The 16,045-nt window shown below is 48.1% G+C and overlaps 2 protein-coding genes across 2 annotated transcripts in view; both read right to left on the bottom strand.

Annotated features, from left to right (window-relative positions):
* The window catches only part of LOC135271280 (uncharacterized), a 46,379-nt gene extending 44,935 nt beyond the window's left edge, over positions 1 to 1,444 (bottom strand). Inside the window, exon 1 of the mRNA XM_064368246.1 lies at positions 1,325 to 1,444. The gene's annotated coding sequence lies outside the window, so the exon portion shown is untranslated. The remainder of the gene's footprint in view (positions 1 to 1,324) is intronic.
* Positions 1,445 to 8,904: 7,460 nt separating this feature from the next.
* LOC110568043 (leucine-rich repeat-containing protein 37A-like) overlaps positions 8,905 to 16,045 on the bottom strand; it is a 30,911-nt gene continuing 23,770 nt past the window's right edge. Inside the window, exons 9-14 of the mRNA XM_064368244.1 lie at positions 15,015 to 15,313; positions 14,384 to 14,482; positions 11,343 to 11,392; positions 9,414 to 9,468; positions 9,193 to 9,332; positions 8,905 to 9,087 (exon numbers count right to left, since the gene is read on the bottom strand). Coding sequence (XP_064224314.1) covers positions 9,000 to 9,087; positions 9,193 to 9,332; positions 9,414 to 9,468; positions 11,343 to 11,392; positions 14,384 to 14,482; positions 15,015 to 15,313 — 731 coding nt within the window. The 3' untranslated portion in view covers positions 8,905 to 8,999. The remainder of the gene's footprint in view (positions 9,088 to 9,192; positions 9,333 to 9,413; positions 9,469 to 11,342; positions 11,393 to 14,383; positions 14,483 to 15,014; positions 15,314 to 16,045) is intronic.

Genomic DNA, 16,045 nt, shown 5'->3' with positions numbered 1-16,045 from the left:
TCCCTATATTCTTGTCCCATATCCCAGAGGATTCTAACAAGGACCAAACTCTGAATGAATGAAAATGGGAAAGTTGCCTGACCCAGTCACCATTGTACCTAGAACAGTGCTTGGCACACACTGGTGCTCAAAAAATAAGCTGTTGAATGAACCGATTAATAAAATAAAAACAAGGCACAGGGCAAGTATCTCCATTTCACACACTGGGAAGTTGGGGTATGTAACTCTTAAGTGCTGGGGTCACTGTCGCTGCGGACAGGTACAGGAGACCAGACGCCAGGAAAACCCTCCGGCCCAACCCACAATCTGGGGAGAGCCCACTGCTCCTCCAACCTTATTTACCACCTGAGGCCCTAGGCCCACCAATCACGCTGCTCAGTCTAACTGCCGGTCTGAGTGAGCAGTTGGGGGGCAGTTGAGGGGCAGTTGGTGGAGTTGGCACGAGACTCTGCACCAAGTTCTCAGATTGAACGGGAGTTGGGTCGAGGAAAGGAATGGACGCAGAGTTGGGGTGAAGAGCTGCGGTGGGGTCAGGGAGGGTGAAAGGACATGGAGATGTCATTTTTAACAAGATTGGGTGAGGGTGGTAGGAGAGGAGGCAGCGAGAGTTCAGGACAGTTTAGCAAAGACTTAGGGATGGGTGTCTTCAGGACCGCAGGAGTCGGAAAGGAAGTATATACAGTGGGCTAGGAGACTAAGACGAGAAGACACAGTTAAGACTTGGAATAAGGCTGAGATCGGAGTTATCCAGAAGAAAGCGGTGAGCTCAACAGGGCACCTACTTTGGGGGAGGGCCTTAGATGAGAGGGGGCAGAGGTAGAGTGTTTGGGATCAGCAGACCTTGGGGAGCTGGACAGGTGATGGGGGTGACTGGGATAAGAAAGCTGAGCCAGAAAAGGGGAAACCCGAATACTGGGTCTCGGGGAGGTGAGCGCGGAGCATCGGGGTTACCAGAGGGGTCGGGAGAGAGGACAAGGTGTGTCAGGGCGAGGCGAAAGGACATGGCTGAGATCGGGGTTGGAACTGGGGTAAAGTAGGGTCACGAGAGAAGCTGCATTTACGCAAGACCGCTGGTGAGGGGATGCGGGCGCGGGCGCGGGGCGGTTGAGACGGGGCGGACGGGAGCGCAGCGGCGGTGCGCGGGGAAGGCTGGGTGGGAGCCGGGAGGGCGCGGGCTGGGCAGGGCTGAGGGCTCTGAAGCCGGGCAGTCTCAGGGCAACCAGGACTGCGGATCGCGCGGGGAGCGGGAGGCCCACCCGCCCGTTCGCGCCTCGGCCCCGCCGCCCCTCCGCCGCCCTTCTCGCCTCTTGACCCCCTAACTCACCAAACGGAAAAGGGAGCGAGGAGGGGGTGCTCCCGGTTGCCGCAGCCCCTCAGCCTCCGAGCAGAGGACGCGGCCTCTCGGCCACTGACAACAGGAAGCGGCGCCCGCAGCTCCTGACGCCATCACGCTCACTCGGCGCTCCGAACCCGCCCAAGCCCCGCCCCCGGCCCGCGGTGCCAATCACGGGGCCCGAAGGAGCCCTGGGGCGGGGCCAGCTGCTCCCGGAAGTCCCTGGGAGCCGAACCCTGGAGCAGATTCTTGGTCTGGGAGGCTCTGGACCCAGGGGCACCGGCCGGACGCAGAGAGGCGAAGGCACCGGTGTCAGGCGGAACGCCTCCGTGCCGCTCGCCTCCAGCAGGTCTGCGTCAGACTAGATCCTGGCTTCTGGGTTCCTGACCTCGCTTGGCCTCAGCACCATCTGTGCAATATTGGGGCTGTCACTTCGCATTGAGTTCCCACTTGTGAGTGGGACTAATAACGCCAGCCCTAGCTTTGTCTGCCCGAGGGCAGCAGTGCAGCCCTTGGGGTGGAGACTCCGCCTTGCGCTTTCAGGAAAAGCATAGCTGTTTTAAGCACACCTTTTCCCAAGGGAACGCCTTGAGGTCCCCTTGGGCACTCTCCTGTGTGTAACTCGCCCTTTAGCCACGCGTGGCGCGAAGCTTAGTGGCCCTGTTATTCTCTTCTAGCCATGTAGAGAATTTCTCTCTTCCTTTCTGTTTTTGTTTTTGAGACAGGGTCTCTGTCGCCCAAACTGGAGTGCAGTGGCACCATCACGGCTCACCACACCCTCGACCTCACAGGCTAAAGGGTTCTCCCACCTCAGCCTCAAGTAGCTGGGACTACAAGCATGCACCACCACGCCCAGCTAATCTGTGTGTGTGGGAGATAGGGGTCTCACAGTGTCTCTCACAGTGTTGCCTAGCCTGGTCTCCAACTCCTGGCCTCAGGCAATGCTCCTGCCTTGGCCTCCCAAAGTGCTGGGATTTTGGCATGAACCACCACGCCTGGCCTGTCTGTCTTCTTTCTATCCTAGACGTGACATTTCTTTCAGATGAACTCGGAACAAAATGTTGTAAGTAGTGACCACAGCTAGTGAAGAGCAGGGCAGGGGGTGTTGTCAGGGACCCATGCTCTGGACACTTACACTTGCAGGCTTTGGTCAGTTGGGAGCCTGGGGCCTGAGTGTGGGTGAGGAGAAGTACGGCTACATGCGAGTCCTAAATAGGCACGGGGTGGCTGGGGAACGGGCCAGTTCTTGGACGTAAGCTTCACTGCCCTCGGCCTGGCTGTCCTGTGCTCTTTTGGCCTCTCTGGATAGAAGGGTGTCCCTCCTATCTCTGCAAAGGTCAGAGTCCCACTGCCTGCTTTCAAATATAAAACCAGCCCTTGGGGATATGACCCCAGACTGTATGAAGACCACCCTTTCAGTAATTCTCTCTCCAGGAGTGAGAACCTCCCCTTCTCAATTTTAGGCTAGATGGTTCTGAGTGTGTTTATTACAGCTCATGGTTGAGCAGGAAGACTAGAAATAAGGACATAGAGACAAACTATTTTCTTGGTGTTAAACTCGTTTTAAACAAAGTGGTAAGTAAGGGATTTAGTAGGGAAGTCCTTTTACCTTGGCAAAAGGATAGTATATCTGGTCACAACTGGCACAGCAGGATCCTTGGCGGCTTGGCACAAGCATTCCCTGTCCCCCATCAAGCGCATAATGTCCCTCAGTAATTCCAGCGCATTGTTGTGCAGCTGCTGTGTGCTAGAGCTGTGGGGACCCCTCCGTAATCTCTTGCCTGCTTTTTAGGAGCCCCTATCTCCTGGTCTTCTCTTACTTCCCAAGCCACCTCACTTCTCTGAAAGGTCTGCAGGCGGCCAGGCACGGTGGCTCACACCTGTAATCCCAGCACTTTGGGAGGCTGAGGCGGGCGGATCACGAGGTTAGGAGTTCAAGATCAGCCTGGCCAAGATGGTGAAACCCCCATCTCTACTAAAAATATGAAAAATTAGCCAGACATGGTGGCACGTGCCTGTAATCCCAGCTTCTCGGGAGGCTGAGGCTGAGAATTGCTTCAACCCGGGAGGCAGAGGTGGCAGTGAGCTGAGATCATACCACTGCACTCTAGCCTGAGCAACAGAGCAAGATTCAGTCTCAAAAAAAAAAAAAAAAAAAAAGAAAGATCTGCAGGCTTGTCTACCTCTTCTTAGCTTGTTCTGCATGCCTTGGAGAGGCTGCATAAAGCATGGATCATGAAGGAGGGGGAGTTGAGGAGAGGGAAATGCATGGTTCCACAAATGGACCGTGAGTCCACCAGGCAGGCTCCAGATAGGGAAAAAAAACCCCTCACATTATCATGTGGCTTACACAAGAAAAAGCATACCTGCAAAGGACCAAGGGACCAGAAAGGAGAACTTGAGAGATATCGCGAAAGAGGCGACTTTTGATGTGAGCTTTCTAGGTGAGTAAAGCTCATTACAGGTGAAGGGACTGGCTGGTAAGTGGCCAGCAGATAAGAATGCAGGTTAAGTTCAGAGGAGGGTGCACCCAGAGATGGGGAGGAAGGTAGGAAGTGAAAAAGGCGGCTGGGTGTGGTGGCTTATGCCTCTAATCCCAGCACTTTGGGAGGCTGAGACGGGCAGATCACTTGATGTCAGAAGTTTGACACCAGCCTGATCAACATGGTGAAACGTCATCTCTACTAAAAATACAAAAATTAGCCAGGCATGGGGGCATGTGCCTGCAGTCCCAGCTACTTGGGAGGCTGAGGTATGAGAATTGCTTGAACCAGGGAGGCAGAGGTTGCAGTGAGCCAAGATCATGCCACTACACTCCAGCCTGGGTAACAGAGTGAGATCCTGTCTCAAAAAAAAAAAAAAAAAAAGACAAAGAAAGAAAAAAAGGGAAGTGAAAAAGGAAAGGGTGGCCAGGCGCCGTGACTCACGCCTGTAATCCCAGCACTTTGGGAGGCCAAGGTGGGTGGATCACTTGAGGTCAGGAGTTCAAGACCAGCCTGGCCAACATAGTGAAACTCTGTTTTTACAAAAAAAATATAAAAATTATTTGGGTGTGGTGGTGGGTGCCTGTAATCCCAGCTAGTCGAGAGGCAGGAGAATCACTTGAACCTGGGAGGCAGAGGTTGCGGTGAGCCAAGATCACGCTACTGCACTCTAGCCTGGGCGACAGAGTGAGACTGTCTCCAAACACACACACACACACACACACACACACACACACACAAAAAAAAAAAAAAAAAAAAAAAAAAAAAAAAAACAGGCTAGGGCGGGTGGATCACCTGAGGTCAGGAGTTCCAGACCATCCTGAGCAACATGGTGAAACCCCATCTCTACTAAAAATACAAAAATTAGCTGGGGTGGTGGCACATGCCTATAATCCCAGACTAGGGAGGCTGAGGCAGGAGAATTGCTTGAACCCAGGAGGCAGAGGATGCAGTGAGCCAAGATCATGCCATTACACTCCAGACTGGGCAATAAGAGTGAAACTCCATCTCAAGGAAAAAAAAAAAAGAAACAAACCCCTAAATTTCCCTGTAGACACCTTTACTCTGGCAGCCTTTTTCAATGATGGCTATGTTTTCTTCAATACTATATGGCCTGCAGACCACTCAGCTTTCTTTCCAGTGAGAACATTCCAGAACAAACTTTGGGTCAATCCCAAGTGCTTCTCCAGTCAACTCAGAGGATGGTTGTGTGTCAACTGCTGCACAGCTAGAATGACACTTCCCCAGACCTCTGACTTAACTAGGTCTTCACCATGTGACTCCGCCGTGGACTCCCACCTTCTTCTTTTGCAAAGCCTCAGACACCCAAACGCCTACCAAAAAGTGAGTAAAGTGCCAGGAGGGGGGTGCACACCAACTCCACAAGGACCCTTCCAGACCTCACCCTGTGTTATTCTTCATCTGACTGTTCATTTGTATCCTTTAACGTATCCTTAGTAATAAATCAGTAATAGTAGATAAACTGTTTTCCTGGATTCTATAACCTGCTCTAGCAAATGGTCAAACCTGAGGAGGGAGTTGTGGGGACCTCCAATTTATAGCCAGTTGGTCAGATGCATAGGTGATGCCTGGCCTTGCAACTGGGATCTGATGGGGTGGTCCTGTGTGACTGAGCCCTTAACCTGTGGAGGTTGATGCTCACTCTGCTTAGGGGTTCTCTGCCTTTGTAGTGTCCTGTCTAGAAGGCCTCTCCTTCCTCTTGTCAGCTCAGAAAACTTGTCTTCCACCTCCCTTCTTCTACGCTAACCCTTACATCTACTCCTTTCCAGCTGACCAAGAGCAGAGCCACGCCTGACTCCACTGCCACTATGCCGTCCCATGCTGTCTCCTCAGGATGTATTCAGATATCTGTTCCTCCCCCCAGTCTGGGAGCCCTTTGAGGAGAGGGATGCTGTCCTAGTCAACTCTTTCCCAGCACCAGGTACAGCATCTGGCACATTCTATCTTTTTCAAGGACTCTTCCCAGGCGGCCTGACCTTCCCTCCTCTGAACCGCTGCGTTTCTTGTCTGCACCGTGTTTACCCCAATCAGACATCACCTTATTTCACTATCTTTTTACAAATGGTTTATTTCTCTGGCAGGTTTCATTGGAATCAGAATTTTCATTCATTTGGTAGCTGTTGGCCTTGTGTCCACCTCTCTCTGGCACTCAGGTCTCATTTAAGAGCTGGCCCTCTGAGCCGTGGTTTGCGTCAGTGAAATGGAGACAGGAGCAGACCTAGGCAGTCATGTTTTGTTCCACCTGACCCTGGGCGCCCCTCCCCCTCCCAGGCGACAGGCAGGGATGGGTACCAGCCTGGGAGAGACAGCTCATCCACAGGCTGGCCCAGCAGAAACTCTGGGCTCAGCCAAAACTGCTCAGTTGAGGACAAACTAAAAACTCTTGGGAGTTTTTAGAAATATGGTGGGATAGCATTTGGGAATAATAAGATTTGTAGCTGGGCATGGTGGTGCATGCCTGTAGCCCCCCAGCTACTCTGGAGGCTGAAGCAGGAGGATCTTTTGAGCCCAAGAGCTTGAGGCTACAGTGAGCTATGAATGCACCACCGCACTCCAGCCTGGGTGACAAATCAAGACCCTGTCTCCAAAAAAAAGTACACATTTGAGATACATAAAATATATTTAAAAATTAAGCATAAAAATCATATAAAAATGCCAAAATAGGAACCTGGAGATGCTGGAATCCAGACTTTGGGAGCCTAGTGGTGCAAGGATCTCTAGTCTTGGCTTCTTTTTTGAGATGGAGCCTTACTCTGTCCCCCATGCTGGTGTGCAGTGGTGCGATCTCGGCTCACTGCAACCTCTGCCTCCCGGGTTCAAGCAATTCTCCCTGCCTGAGCCTCCTGAGTAGCTGGGATTACAGGCACACATCACCACCCCAGCTAATTTTTGTATTTTTTAGTAGAGATGGGCTTTCGCCATGTTGGCCAGGCTGGTCTTGAATTCCGGACCTCAGGTGGTCCACCCACCTCAGCCTCCCAAAGTGCTGGGATTACAGGTGTGAGCCACCATGCCCAGCCTAGTCTTGGCTTCTTGTCAGCTCCCTGCTGATGTCTAACACTCACCCCATTACAGAGCTGGTGTGGGAGTTTCTGTCCTGGTGACTTAACAGTGTAACTAAGTGCTTAGCACTGTACCTGGGCCACAGCTGGGGCCCAATAAACAGCAGCTGTCATCATCCTCACCATCGGTATGTTATTGTTACTGACTCTTTGATGGCACCCATAGCTCATCCCCCTCTATCTCCTATGCCCTACAGCAGGGCAGTGGAATGGTTAAGAGGCTTTGAAGTCTATAACAGTCCTGGTGTAAAACGCCAACTTGTCGTTTTGGATGTGTGGCCTTGGACACTTGGGCAGGTCACCTATGTTCTTTGAGCCCTGTTTCCTTATCTGTCAGATGATGATTTTAAAAACTATGCTTCCATGGATTGCTGGGCTAAATGATATAAGACTGTAAAATGCCTAACCCAGGGTTTGGCATCAAGTAAGCACATTGTAAATGGTAGCTGCTGCTCTGCCTATACTTATGACTATTTAGTCTTGTGCTTTAAACTCAAATATTTGTTTGCTCACTGAAGTCATTACACAGAAAGACACTTTTCAGTCTCAGTAAGGAACCTGGGGAGGTAACTGGGGCAGACAGCAAGAGAACAGGTGTCTTTTCTTTTTTTTGAAACAGAGTCTCACTCTATCGCCCAGGCTGGAGTGCCATGGTGCAATCTCAGCTCACTGCAACCTCCACCTCCTGGGTTCAAGTGATTCTCCTGCCTCAGCCTCCAAGTAGCTGGGACTACAGGTGCATGCCACCACATCCAATTAATTTTTTGTATTTTTATTAGAGATGGGGTTTCACTGTGTTAGCCAGGATGGTCTCAACCTCCTGACCTCATGATCCACCCACTTCAGCCTCCCAAAGTGCTGGGATTACAGGCATGAGCCACTGCACCTGCCCGAGAACAGGTGTCTTTTGTCCGGCTTCAGCAAACTCATTGGAACTGATGGGCGACTCGCTTTGCTTAGAACCCCCACCAGCACACACACGGGGCTGCTTCCCAATCACACTGCTCCTGGGACGGGGGCTGCTGTTCTGCAGTTGGCACCATTCTTTACCTCCTATTACTGAACTGCCAGCGTTCACTTGTGTTCTGTTAGGTAGATTACCAATTCTTGTTCATTCAGATTTTCTTTTGCTCACTAATGTGTTTAATGATCACTAACTTACCAAATGTGACTTATTAGTGACTTTTCTTTGAAGATGGAGTGGAGCGATCCTTGCACCTTCTGCAGTATTCTACTGCTGTTATGGAACAGTGCGGCTATGGGTGTGCATCAGTGAGGGATGGGGAGAGGCTAGGGGAGTACATGTGAATGGAGAGGTAGCCCCACCAGTATGTTTTCTGAAATATAGTCTTGCAGAGGGCAGTTTTGGGAAATTACTGCTCTCACACACTCTTCTTGACCCTACCCCTCCAGCATCTCTCTGCTATCCAAGGGTTGGGATTTTTAAAAAGAAAAACAACAACAACAAAACCGAAAAACAATGTGAGTTTTCCACCATCTTATAAGGATGAAAAGCCCCCTCCCACGTCTGGATGAACATTCATGCATGGGTTTGAGGGCTTGGGAAAAAGACAGGGCTTGCCCCCACAGTGCAGGTAGGCCCAGTGATCCTATGAGAGGGGACGGGAGGTTGGGGACGTCCCCTGTGGGCAGGAGGTCAAGTATGTTGTATTGTATGACTAGTGCTTGATGAACCAGGGGAGAGGGCACCAAGAACAATGGTATTTAATTGTAAAATCTCCACCCCCTGAGGGTACGTTTTCAGGTCTGGGTGACTAATTATACTGGGAAACAACAGAGGGCAAGATGGCCCTGTGCTTCCCCTGCCCGCTGCCTCTGGTGGATGTGTGGGCCACTGGCTTCAGTACTGTTTTTCTTTTTGGTGGCCCTTGTTATTTCTGCATAAATATTTAACTACACATTCAAATGTCTTACTACATTGCAAGAATCAACTACATATTGTAAGAAATATTAGTACTTGGGGAGCGGGGGAGGGAAGAAAAAAAGAGAGAAAACAAAACAAAACAAAAACAAATTATTTTTCAAAAACAAAGTATTTTTCAGAAGGCCTGAGGTGGGCTGGGGTCACTGTGTGTCTTTCTACAGTAGGGCCTCATTCTCCTCCCCCTCATCAGTGGACTCTCCGGTTGGGGTCTTCAATGGAGTTTCTGTTGGGGTTTCGCTGTCCCTGGGATAAGAATAGCAATGGCAAGGTTTTAATTCTTGAAAGGAGCAATTAAGCTTCTCATCCCCTCCTCATTTTAGATGGGAACTGTGAGGGCCCATCATTTACCCAGTGTCCCCGGTGAGGCTCTCATCCTCACTGGAAGGCTGCTTTTCATGCAGCTTCTGTGTCATGTTTTTCACTCGTATGGCACTGAGAGGTCTGTACATATCCCTAAGCCAGAGCGGCCAGTTTGAGAAAATGCCACCCTAGAAGATAGAAAGGGAAATATTAATTTTTCATGTCTTCTGCTTTCTCTGGCCACAGCAATGAATCCTGCTCCAATGTACCTGAGTCACACTTTGCGATGAGGATGTCCTGTGTGGCAGACTTCTGGAAGTGCCCCTGAGGAGACATAGGCACAAGACAGTGAGTGATGCTACCGTTTCCCATGTCTCTCACATTGTACTTCTCTGGTCTTAATTAGTACTAAATGAGTACCTCAGTCCAAAATCACAGTGAGCCGAACCACTGCAAACCACATACCTGGGGTCTTGAAAATAATTCCATGCAGGTGGGACTTTCAGAAGCTCTCCCTGTCTGTCCAGAAGGACCCCACAATATAGCTGGAGGGACTTCGTGTGTGGCTCAGCATGGAGCACAGGGAGGATGTTCAGTCCCACTCACCCCCTTAGCCAAGCACCCTTGTACAGTGAACAAACGGCACAACCATGCTAGGCAGAAGCATTTTACATCAGTCCCCTTCGGACTTAGTCTCATGGGCATCATTTGATGGGGGGATGGAGGATGAGGTGTATTTTTTTTTTCTAGATGCTTTATTTGCTTTATTCTATAAGTTGAATCACCTCAAGCAAATGCCTGAGTGCAACTAGCCAAGCTATCTATCTCATAGATCTTCATACAGCAGGCTGTCGCTGGTGAGTGAGTGAGCTGTGACATCAGCTTAAAGGACAACATATTCTTTTGAATGTGAATAAAATAGAAAAAGCCAGAGTGCATTGTGTGACCATGGGGCAAGACACTCTCCCTTTCTCTTTCTCAGGTTTCTTATCATAAAGGACAAACTACTGTCTAAAGTCTCTCCTATTTCTTTCTTTTCTTTTCTTTCCTTTTTTTTTTTTTTTGAGACCAGTTTCGCTCTTTTTGCCTAGGCTGGAGTGCAAATGGCATGACCTTGGCTCACTGCAACCTCCACCTTCTGGGTTCAAGCGATTCTCCTGCCTCAGCCTCCCAGGTAGCTGGGATTATAGGTGTGTGACACCATGCCTGGCTAATTTTGTAATGTTATCAGATATGGGGTTTCATCGTGTTGGTGAGGTTAGTCTCCAACTCCTGACCTTAATTGATCCACCTGCCTCGGCCTCCCAAAGTGCTGGGATTACAGGTGTGAGCCACCTAGCTTGGCCTTGCAAGTTAAAATTCTGTGAGGTCTGTATAAAAGGAATAGAGTGGGAGCCCAAAAACCAGTAAGATGAAAAAGTAGTGTTTCCTCAGTTCTTGGATCCAGGGAAAAAAGAAAGAAAAAAAAGAGAGAAAGTAGTGTTTCCTGCCACTTTAGAGGAAGGACTCACATATTCTTCCTTCCATCAGCCTTGAAGGAGACTAGTGCCCTCACTCCAACACCAGGTGGCCTTCCCTACCCCTTCCCCAGAGGGGCCTCCAGGAAGGCCCCTAGCCTGCCACCACCAGCTGGAACAGGCACCAAAACCTTTCCCATTCCTGTCCCTTCCCACCTCCCCAGAGGGCTGGGGACATCAGATGCGTCCTTGTTAGTACCATCCAGCTCAGCTTTGGCTGGGGAGCTAATTTCAGGGGAGTCAGGCTAAGCTTGGGGTAAGTAAGTATTCTTCCTGTCTTGGGTAGTTTCCTCCCTGAAAAATGAGGACAGAGTTCTAAGCTTTCCTCTATTTCTTAAATTATAATTTAAAAATTGCTGGACTGGCTGGGTGCAGTGGCTCACACCTGTAATCTGAGCACTTTGAGAGGCCGAGGCAGGTGGATCACGAGGTCAGGAGTTCGAGACCAGCCTGGCCAACATGGTGAAACCCCGTCTCTACTAAAGATACAAAAAATTAGCTGGGCATGGTGGTACATGCCTGTAATCCCAGCTACTCAGGAGACTGAGGTAGGAGAATCGCTTGAACCTGGAAGGTGGAGGTTGCAGTGAGCTGAGATTGTGCCTTTGCACTCCAGCCTGGGCGACAGGGTGAGACTCTGAAATTAAAAAAAAAAAAAAAAATCCCCAGACTAATATTTACCTTGAGAATGCTTCTTCGTCTTCCTTTGGTGCCCTTCTTTGACAATAAATCTGTTTTGGAAGAAAACACAATTAAGATCACCCATCACAACAACCACTATCTCCAAATCTGAATTTATTCCTTTTATTCATTATAAGTCTCATCCACCCGAGGAGAGAACTTTTTGGAGACAGGAATTGTATGCTGTTTAACAGTGCTTTGATTCTTACATAGTACACTCATCCTTGATATCTTGCAGGGGATTGGTTCTAGGATACTGCCCCCACACCATACCAGAATCTGTGGATGCTCGATCCCTTACATATAATGATGCAGTATTTGCATATAACCAACACACATCCCCCATATACTTTATTTATTTAGAGACAGGATCACCCTCTGTTGCTTAGGCTGGAGTGCAGTGGCACGACCACAGCTCACTGCAGCCTCAGCCTCCTGGGCTCCAGCAATCTGCCTAACTCAGTCTCTTCATTAGCTGGGACTACAGGTGCACAGCACCATACCTGGCTATTTTTTATTTTTAGTAAAGACCACATCTCACTATGCTGCCCAGGCTGGTCAAGCTATCCTCCCATCTTGGCTTCCCAAAGTGTTGGGATTACAAGTGTGAACCATCATGCCTGGCCCCATGTACTTTAAGTCATCACTAATAAAATGTATAGATCCCGTACAATGGTGACAGTTGTTATGCTGTACTTTCTATTTGTATTTTTATGGTTTTTTTTTTTTTCAAATATTCAGCCTCATCTAGTTGAATCTGAAGATGTGGACCTGCTGATGCAGAAGACTGACTGTATCTAACTTAGGGTCTTGAATGCAGCTGGCACTTAATATATTTTATTTACTGTTTTAGAATTCAACAGATAATTCCTAACAAAAACTCTTAAAAGTAGAAAAAAAAGGAAACCCAAGTCCCTCCTCTAAAATGGCAGGAAAACCAGCCTGGGCAACATAGCAAGACTTTGTCTCTACAAAAAAATTTTAAAAATTAGCTGCTGGCCTGTAGTCCCAGCCACTCAGGAAGCTGAGGCAGGAGGATCCCTTAAGCCCCAGACTTTGAGGTTACAGTGACTGCTCTCCAGCCTGGGTAAAAACAGGCCCTGAAAAGGAAGGAAGGAAGGAAGGAAGGAAGGAAGGAAAGAAAGGTGGGAGGGAGAGAGGGAGGGAGGGAAGAAAGGAAGGAGGGAAGGAAGGAAGGGGAAGGGGAGGGGGGAGGAAGGGAGGAAAGGAGGAAGGGAGGGAGGAAGGAAGGGAAGGGAAGGGAGGGAGGGAAGAAAGTAGAGTATAACTATTGGAAAGGAAGAGACAAAACTGTCATTATTTGCATATGAAATGATAAATATTAGACAGCCAAAGAAGCCTAAGAGAATCAACTAACATTTTACTGGAAGTAATATAAGAATTCAGTACGGTGGCTATATACAAAATCAAGAGATCAGCATACAAAAAAATTTTTTTAAAAAGATGGCTACCTCAAATACTTTTCCCATGTACCACCAATAACTAATTAGAAAATGGAAGAAAGATCCCATTTACAACGGCAATAAAAACGTATGAAGTATTTAGGAACAAAAATACAAAGATCTTTTATCTAACAAAAGATGTGTAAGATCTATATGATGGAAACAAACTCTTCTGAAAGACATTCAAAAAAATGAATACATGACAAGAGATATCACGTTCCTAGAATGTTGTACAGATGTTAACTCTCAAATTAATCTGCAAATTTAATGTGATCCTATTCAAATCCCAAGACAATTTTTGGTGGTGGCTATTTTTGAGACAGGGTCTTGCTCTGTTGCCCAGGCAAGAATGCAGTAGTATGACCACAGCTCACTGCGACCTCGACCTCCCAGGCTCAAGCAATCCTCCCACTTCAGCCTCTGAAGTCTCTCATATGGTGTCTAAGAAATGGTGACAAACCTCACAAAGGGAGTAGGCTCAGAAGGGCTGGAGTATTCAGGGAAGGTGTCAAGAAGAAAGACGAACTTGAGATGGCTTTTGAGAGATTCATAGGATTCCCTCAGGCAGAGTGAAATAAGGGCATTTTAGATGGACAAAGGCACAGACAAAAGCAGAAATGGGCATGGTGTGACCAGGGTATGGTGAGGGGCTGCTCTGGCTGGCATGGAGGGCTGCCACAATAATGGAAATGGTGAGTGAGGGAAATAAAGTTGGATTGGCAGCATAGCATCAAGGTTGCCAGCTTATTAACTCACTCTTCCAATATGCTAGCACTGGCCTGTTGGGAAAAGTAATACATCATGTAATTGAACAAAAGGCAAACAGAGGCAAGCTCTGGGAATGGGGGCCATAAACAGGACTCACCCCAGAGTAGCCAGATGTAGGCTTTAGATACGTAATGCAGATTGAGCATCCCTAATCCGAGAAGGAATGTCTCATATGGTGTCTGAGAAATGGTGACACATCTCACAGAGGGCCTGGGCTTAGGAGGGCTGGAGTATGGGACATTTCCCCTCCCCTGTGAACTTAGACAAGTGGCCAACTACTTTTTTTAAAAGATGGCTACCCTGTAGTGCTTTAACTGGACCTATTTAGACAATGCCGTACACACTGGAGAAGGAAGACACTGTGTGAGTCTAGTAAGTCTACAAGATGACACTTCTCTCTTTTGCCTTGTCCTTCCTCTCCAGGGTGATGACAGCTCTGTGAGGGTGGAGATTATACATTTCTCTTCATTTCAACAACAAGGAAATAAATTAGTGGCAGAGTACATTCAATTGTTGACATAGTTTTGGATGGGAGAAATTTTGCTATTATATCAACTTAATTTCTTAAAATGGTCTAGTGGGATTAACTTAATTTCAATTGACAGAAATCTCCTGGAAGTGATGATCCTTTAAAAATCCTGGAATATACATTATAGTAAAAGAACTAAGCATACCTCAGCCTTAAACAACTGAAGGAGAATGCCAAGTAGTAGTAGGTGGGAAAGTGGTTTTGATTTTCAGTTTGTGGGTTCTGAATCTACACAAAGACAGAATTGCATTCTGAAAAGCTGAATTAATTATTGTCCTTACCTTGATGGCACAGAAAATTAGTATTAAAATTGCAATTACAGTCACATGTATTGCCACGATGAATTTTTTGTAGCTGTATTCTGGAACAACTTTAGTGAGCTAAAAAAAAAAAAAAAAAAAATGGAAAGAACAATTTTTTTAAAAAAACAAAGAGATAGGATGAAAGCTAACTATTAAAAACCCCAGTATTCCAAATGAGTAGCTTACAGATTCTTTTTTATTTTTTTTTGAGACAGGATCCCACTCTGTTGCTCAGGCTGGAGTACAGTGGTATGATCATGGTTCCCTGTGGACTTGACCTCCCTGGGCTCAGGTGATCCTCCCACCTTAGCTAGCCTCCTGAGTAGCTGGGAGTACAGGCATGTGTCACCACACCTAGCTAATTTTTGTGTTTTTTGTGGAGACAGGGTTTCACTATGTTGCCAAGCTGGTCTCACACTCCTGACCTCAAGCGATCCACCCACCTTAGCCTCCCAAAGTGCTGGGATTACAAGCATGAGCCACCTGGCCAAAGTTACACGGCCAAGACAAGCTATGGCCTGTGAGTCCCAGGTTCTCTTGTGTTGGCACTTTCCTGACATATGCTAAATGATGGGAAAGTCCAGGTCTCATCTTTCTCTGTGGTCCTCACCTCACTTGACTTCCACTCTTTCTGTTCACTCTGGGCTTCTGTGCTCTCCTTGATATAGTTCTCAGTTTCCCACTGGTCCGTATCCCATTCTGCCCTGGACACATTTACTTTTTGCTGTTCACTGAGAAGTTTCATCAGGAGGCCTGTCTCAGAGATGAGCTTAGCACAGGCTAATTGCACTTGGGTCTCAGAGCAGTCCATCTTCAAGGTCTGGATAACTTGAGTTATGAGCCTTCTCACATTGTTGTTAGGGATGAGGGACCGCAGCTTCTGGTTTAGCTTAATTTCAAACCGATCACCTGGGGACGAGAATGATGGGTAATTGAAGTTTTTGGGCTTGGGGAACAGGTCAGTGCCCAGGTCACTGTATTCACTTCCATTGGTTTGTTGTGTCCCAACAGCTGGCTCTAAGTTGAACGCACTCCCAGCGGAATCTGCTTCGGGAGGATTATTGTAGGTTGTGTTTTCAGAGATGGTGACTTCTGGCATAGCAGTTAAGTCTTTCTGTCTGTTTCTTACTTCAGGTTGGGATTTTGCAGAGGTGGAGGCGGAAGGCCCGCCCATGGAGAAGGCTTTCAGCAAAGAGGAGACCACAGTCTTATGCTCTTGGGTGAACAAAGGCTTGGTGTAGATAGTGTTTCCCACCAACTTCTCGCGCCTCTGCACCACGTGAGGCTGTTCCAGCTCTCTTGGGGCTGCACTCCCAGGCCTTTTTCCTTCGGCAGTGTTTTCCACAAATGCCTGGGCACTCTGTTCCCTCCTGATGCTCTGCTTTCCCAGCTCTTTGAAGTGCCCTTTCTGGATCCTCCTTGGGTCCATGAGGACTCTGTTTGCTCTCTGCAGGCTTTTTCCTACACTTGGAATCTTTGCCAGGCTGTTTTCCTGTGGTTGGGCAGTTTCTAATTTTGTATGAAAAACTTGCTGTTTAAATTTGGGACCTAAATCGCTGGACTGTACAAGCATGGCAGTTTTTTCTTCCCTTTTAATCTCATCAATTTTTTCTTGAATTTGTGAATCTAACACATTTTCCA

Source organism: Aotus nancymaae, unplaced genomic scaffold (assembly GCF_030222135.1).
Source record: "Aotus nancymaae isolate 86718 unplaced genomic scaffold, 86718_ANA_hifiasm-v0.15.2.pri h1tg000076l, whole genome shotgun sequence".
NCBI classification, from domain to species: Eukaryota; Metazoa; Chordata; class Mammalia; order Primates; family Aotidae; genus Aotus; species Aotus nancymaae.
This window is presented reverse-complemented; position numbering and strand designations above follow the sequence as displayed.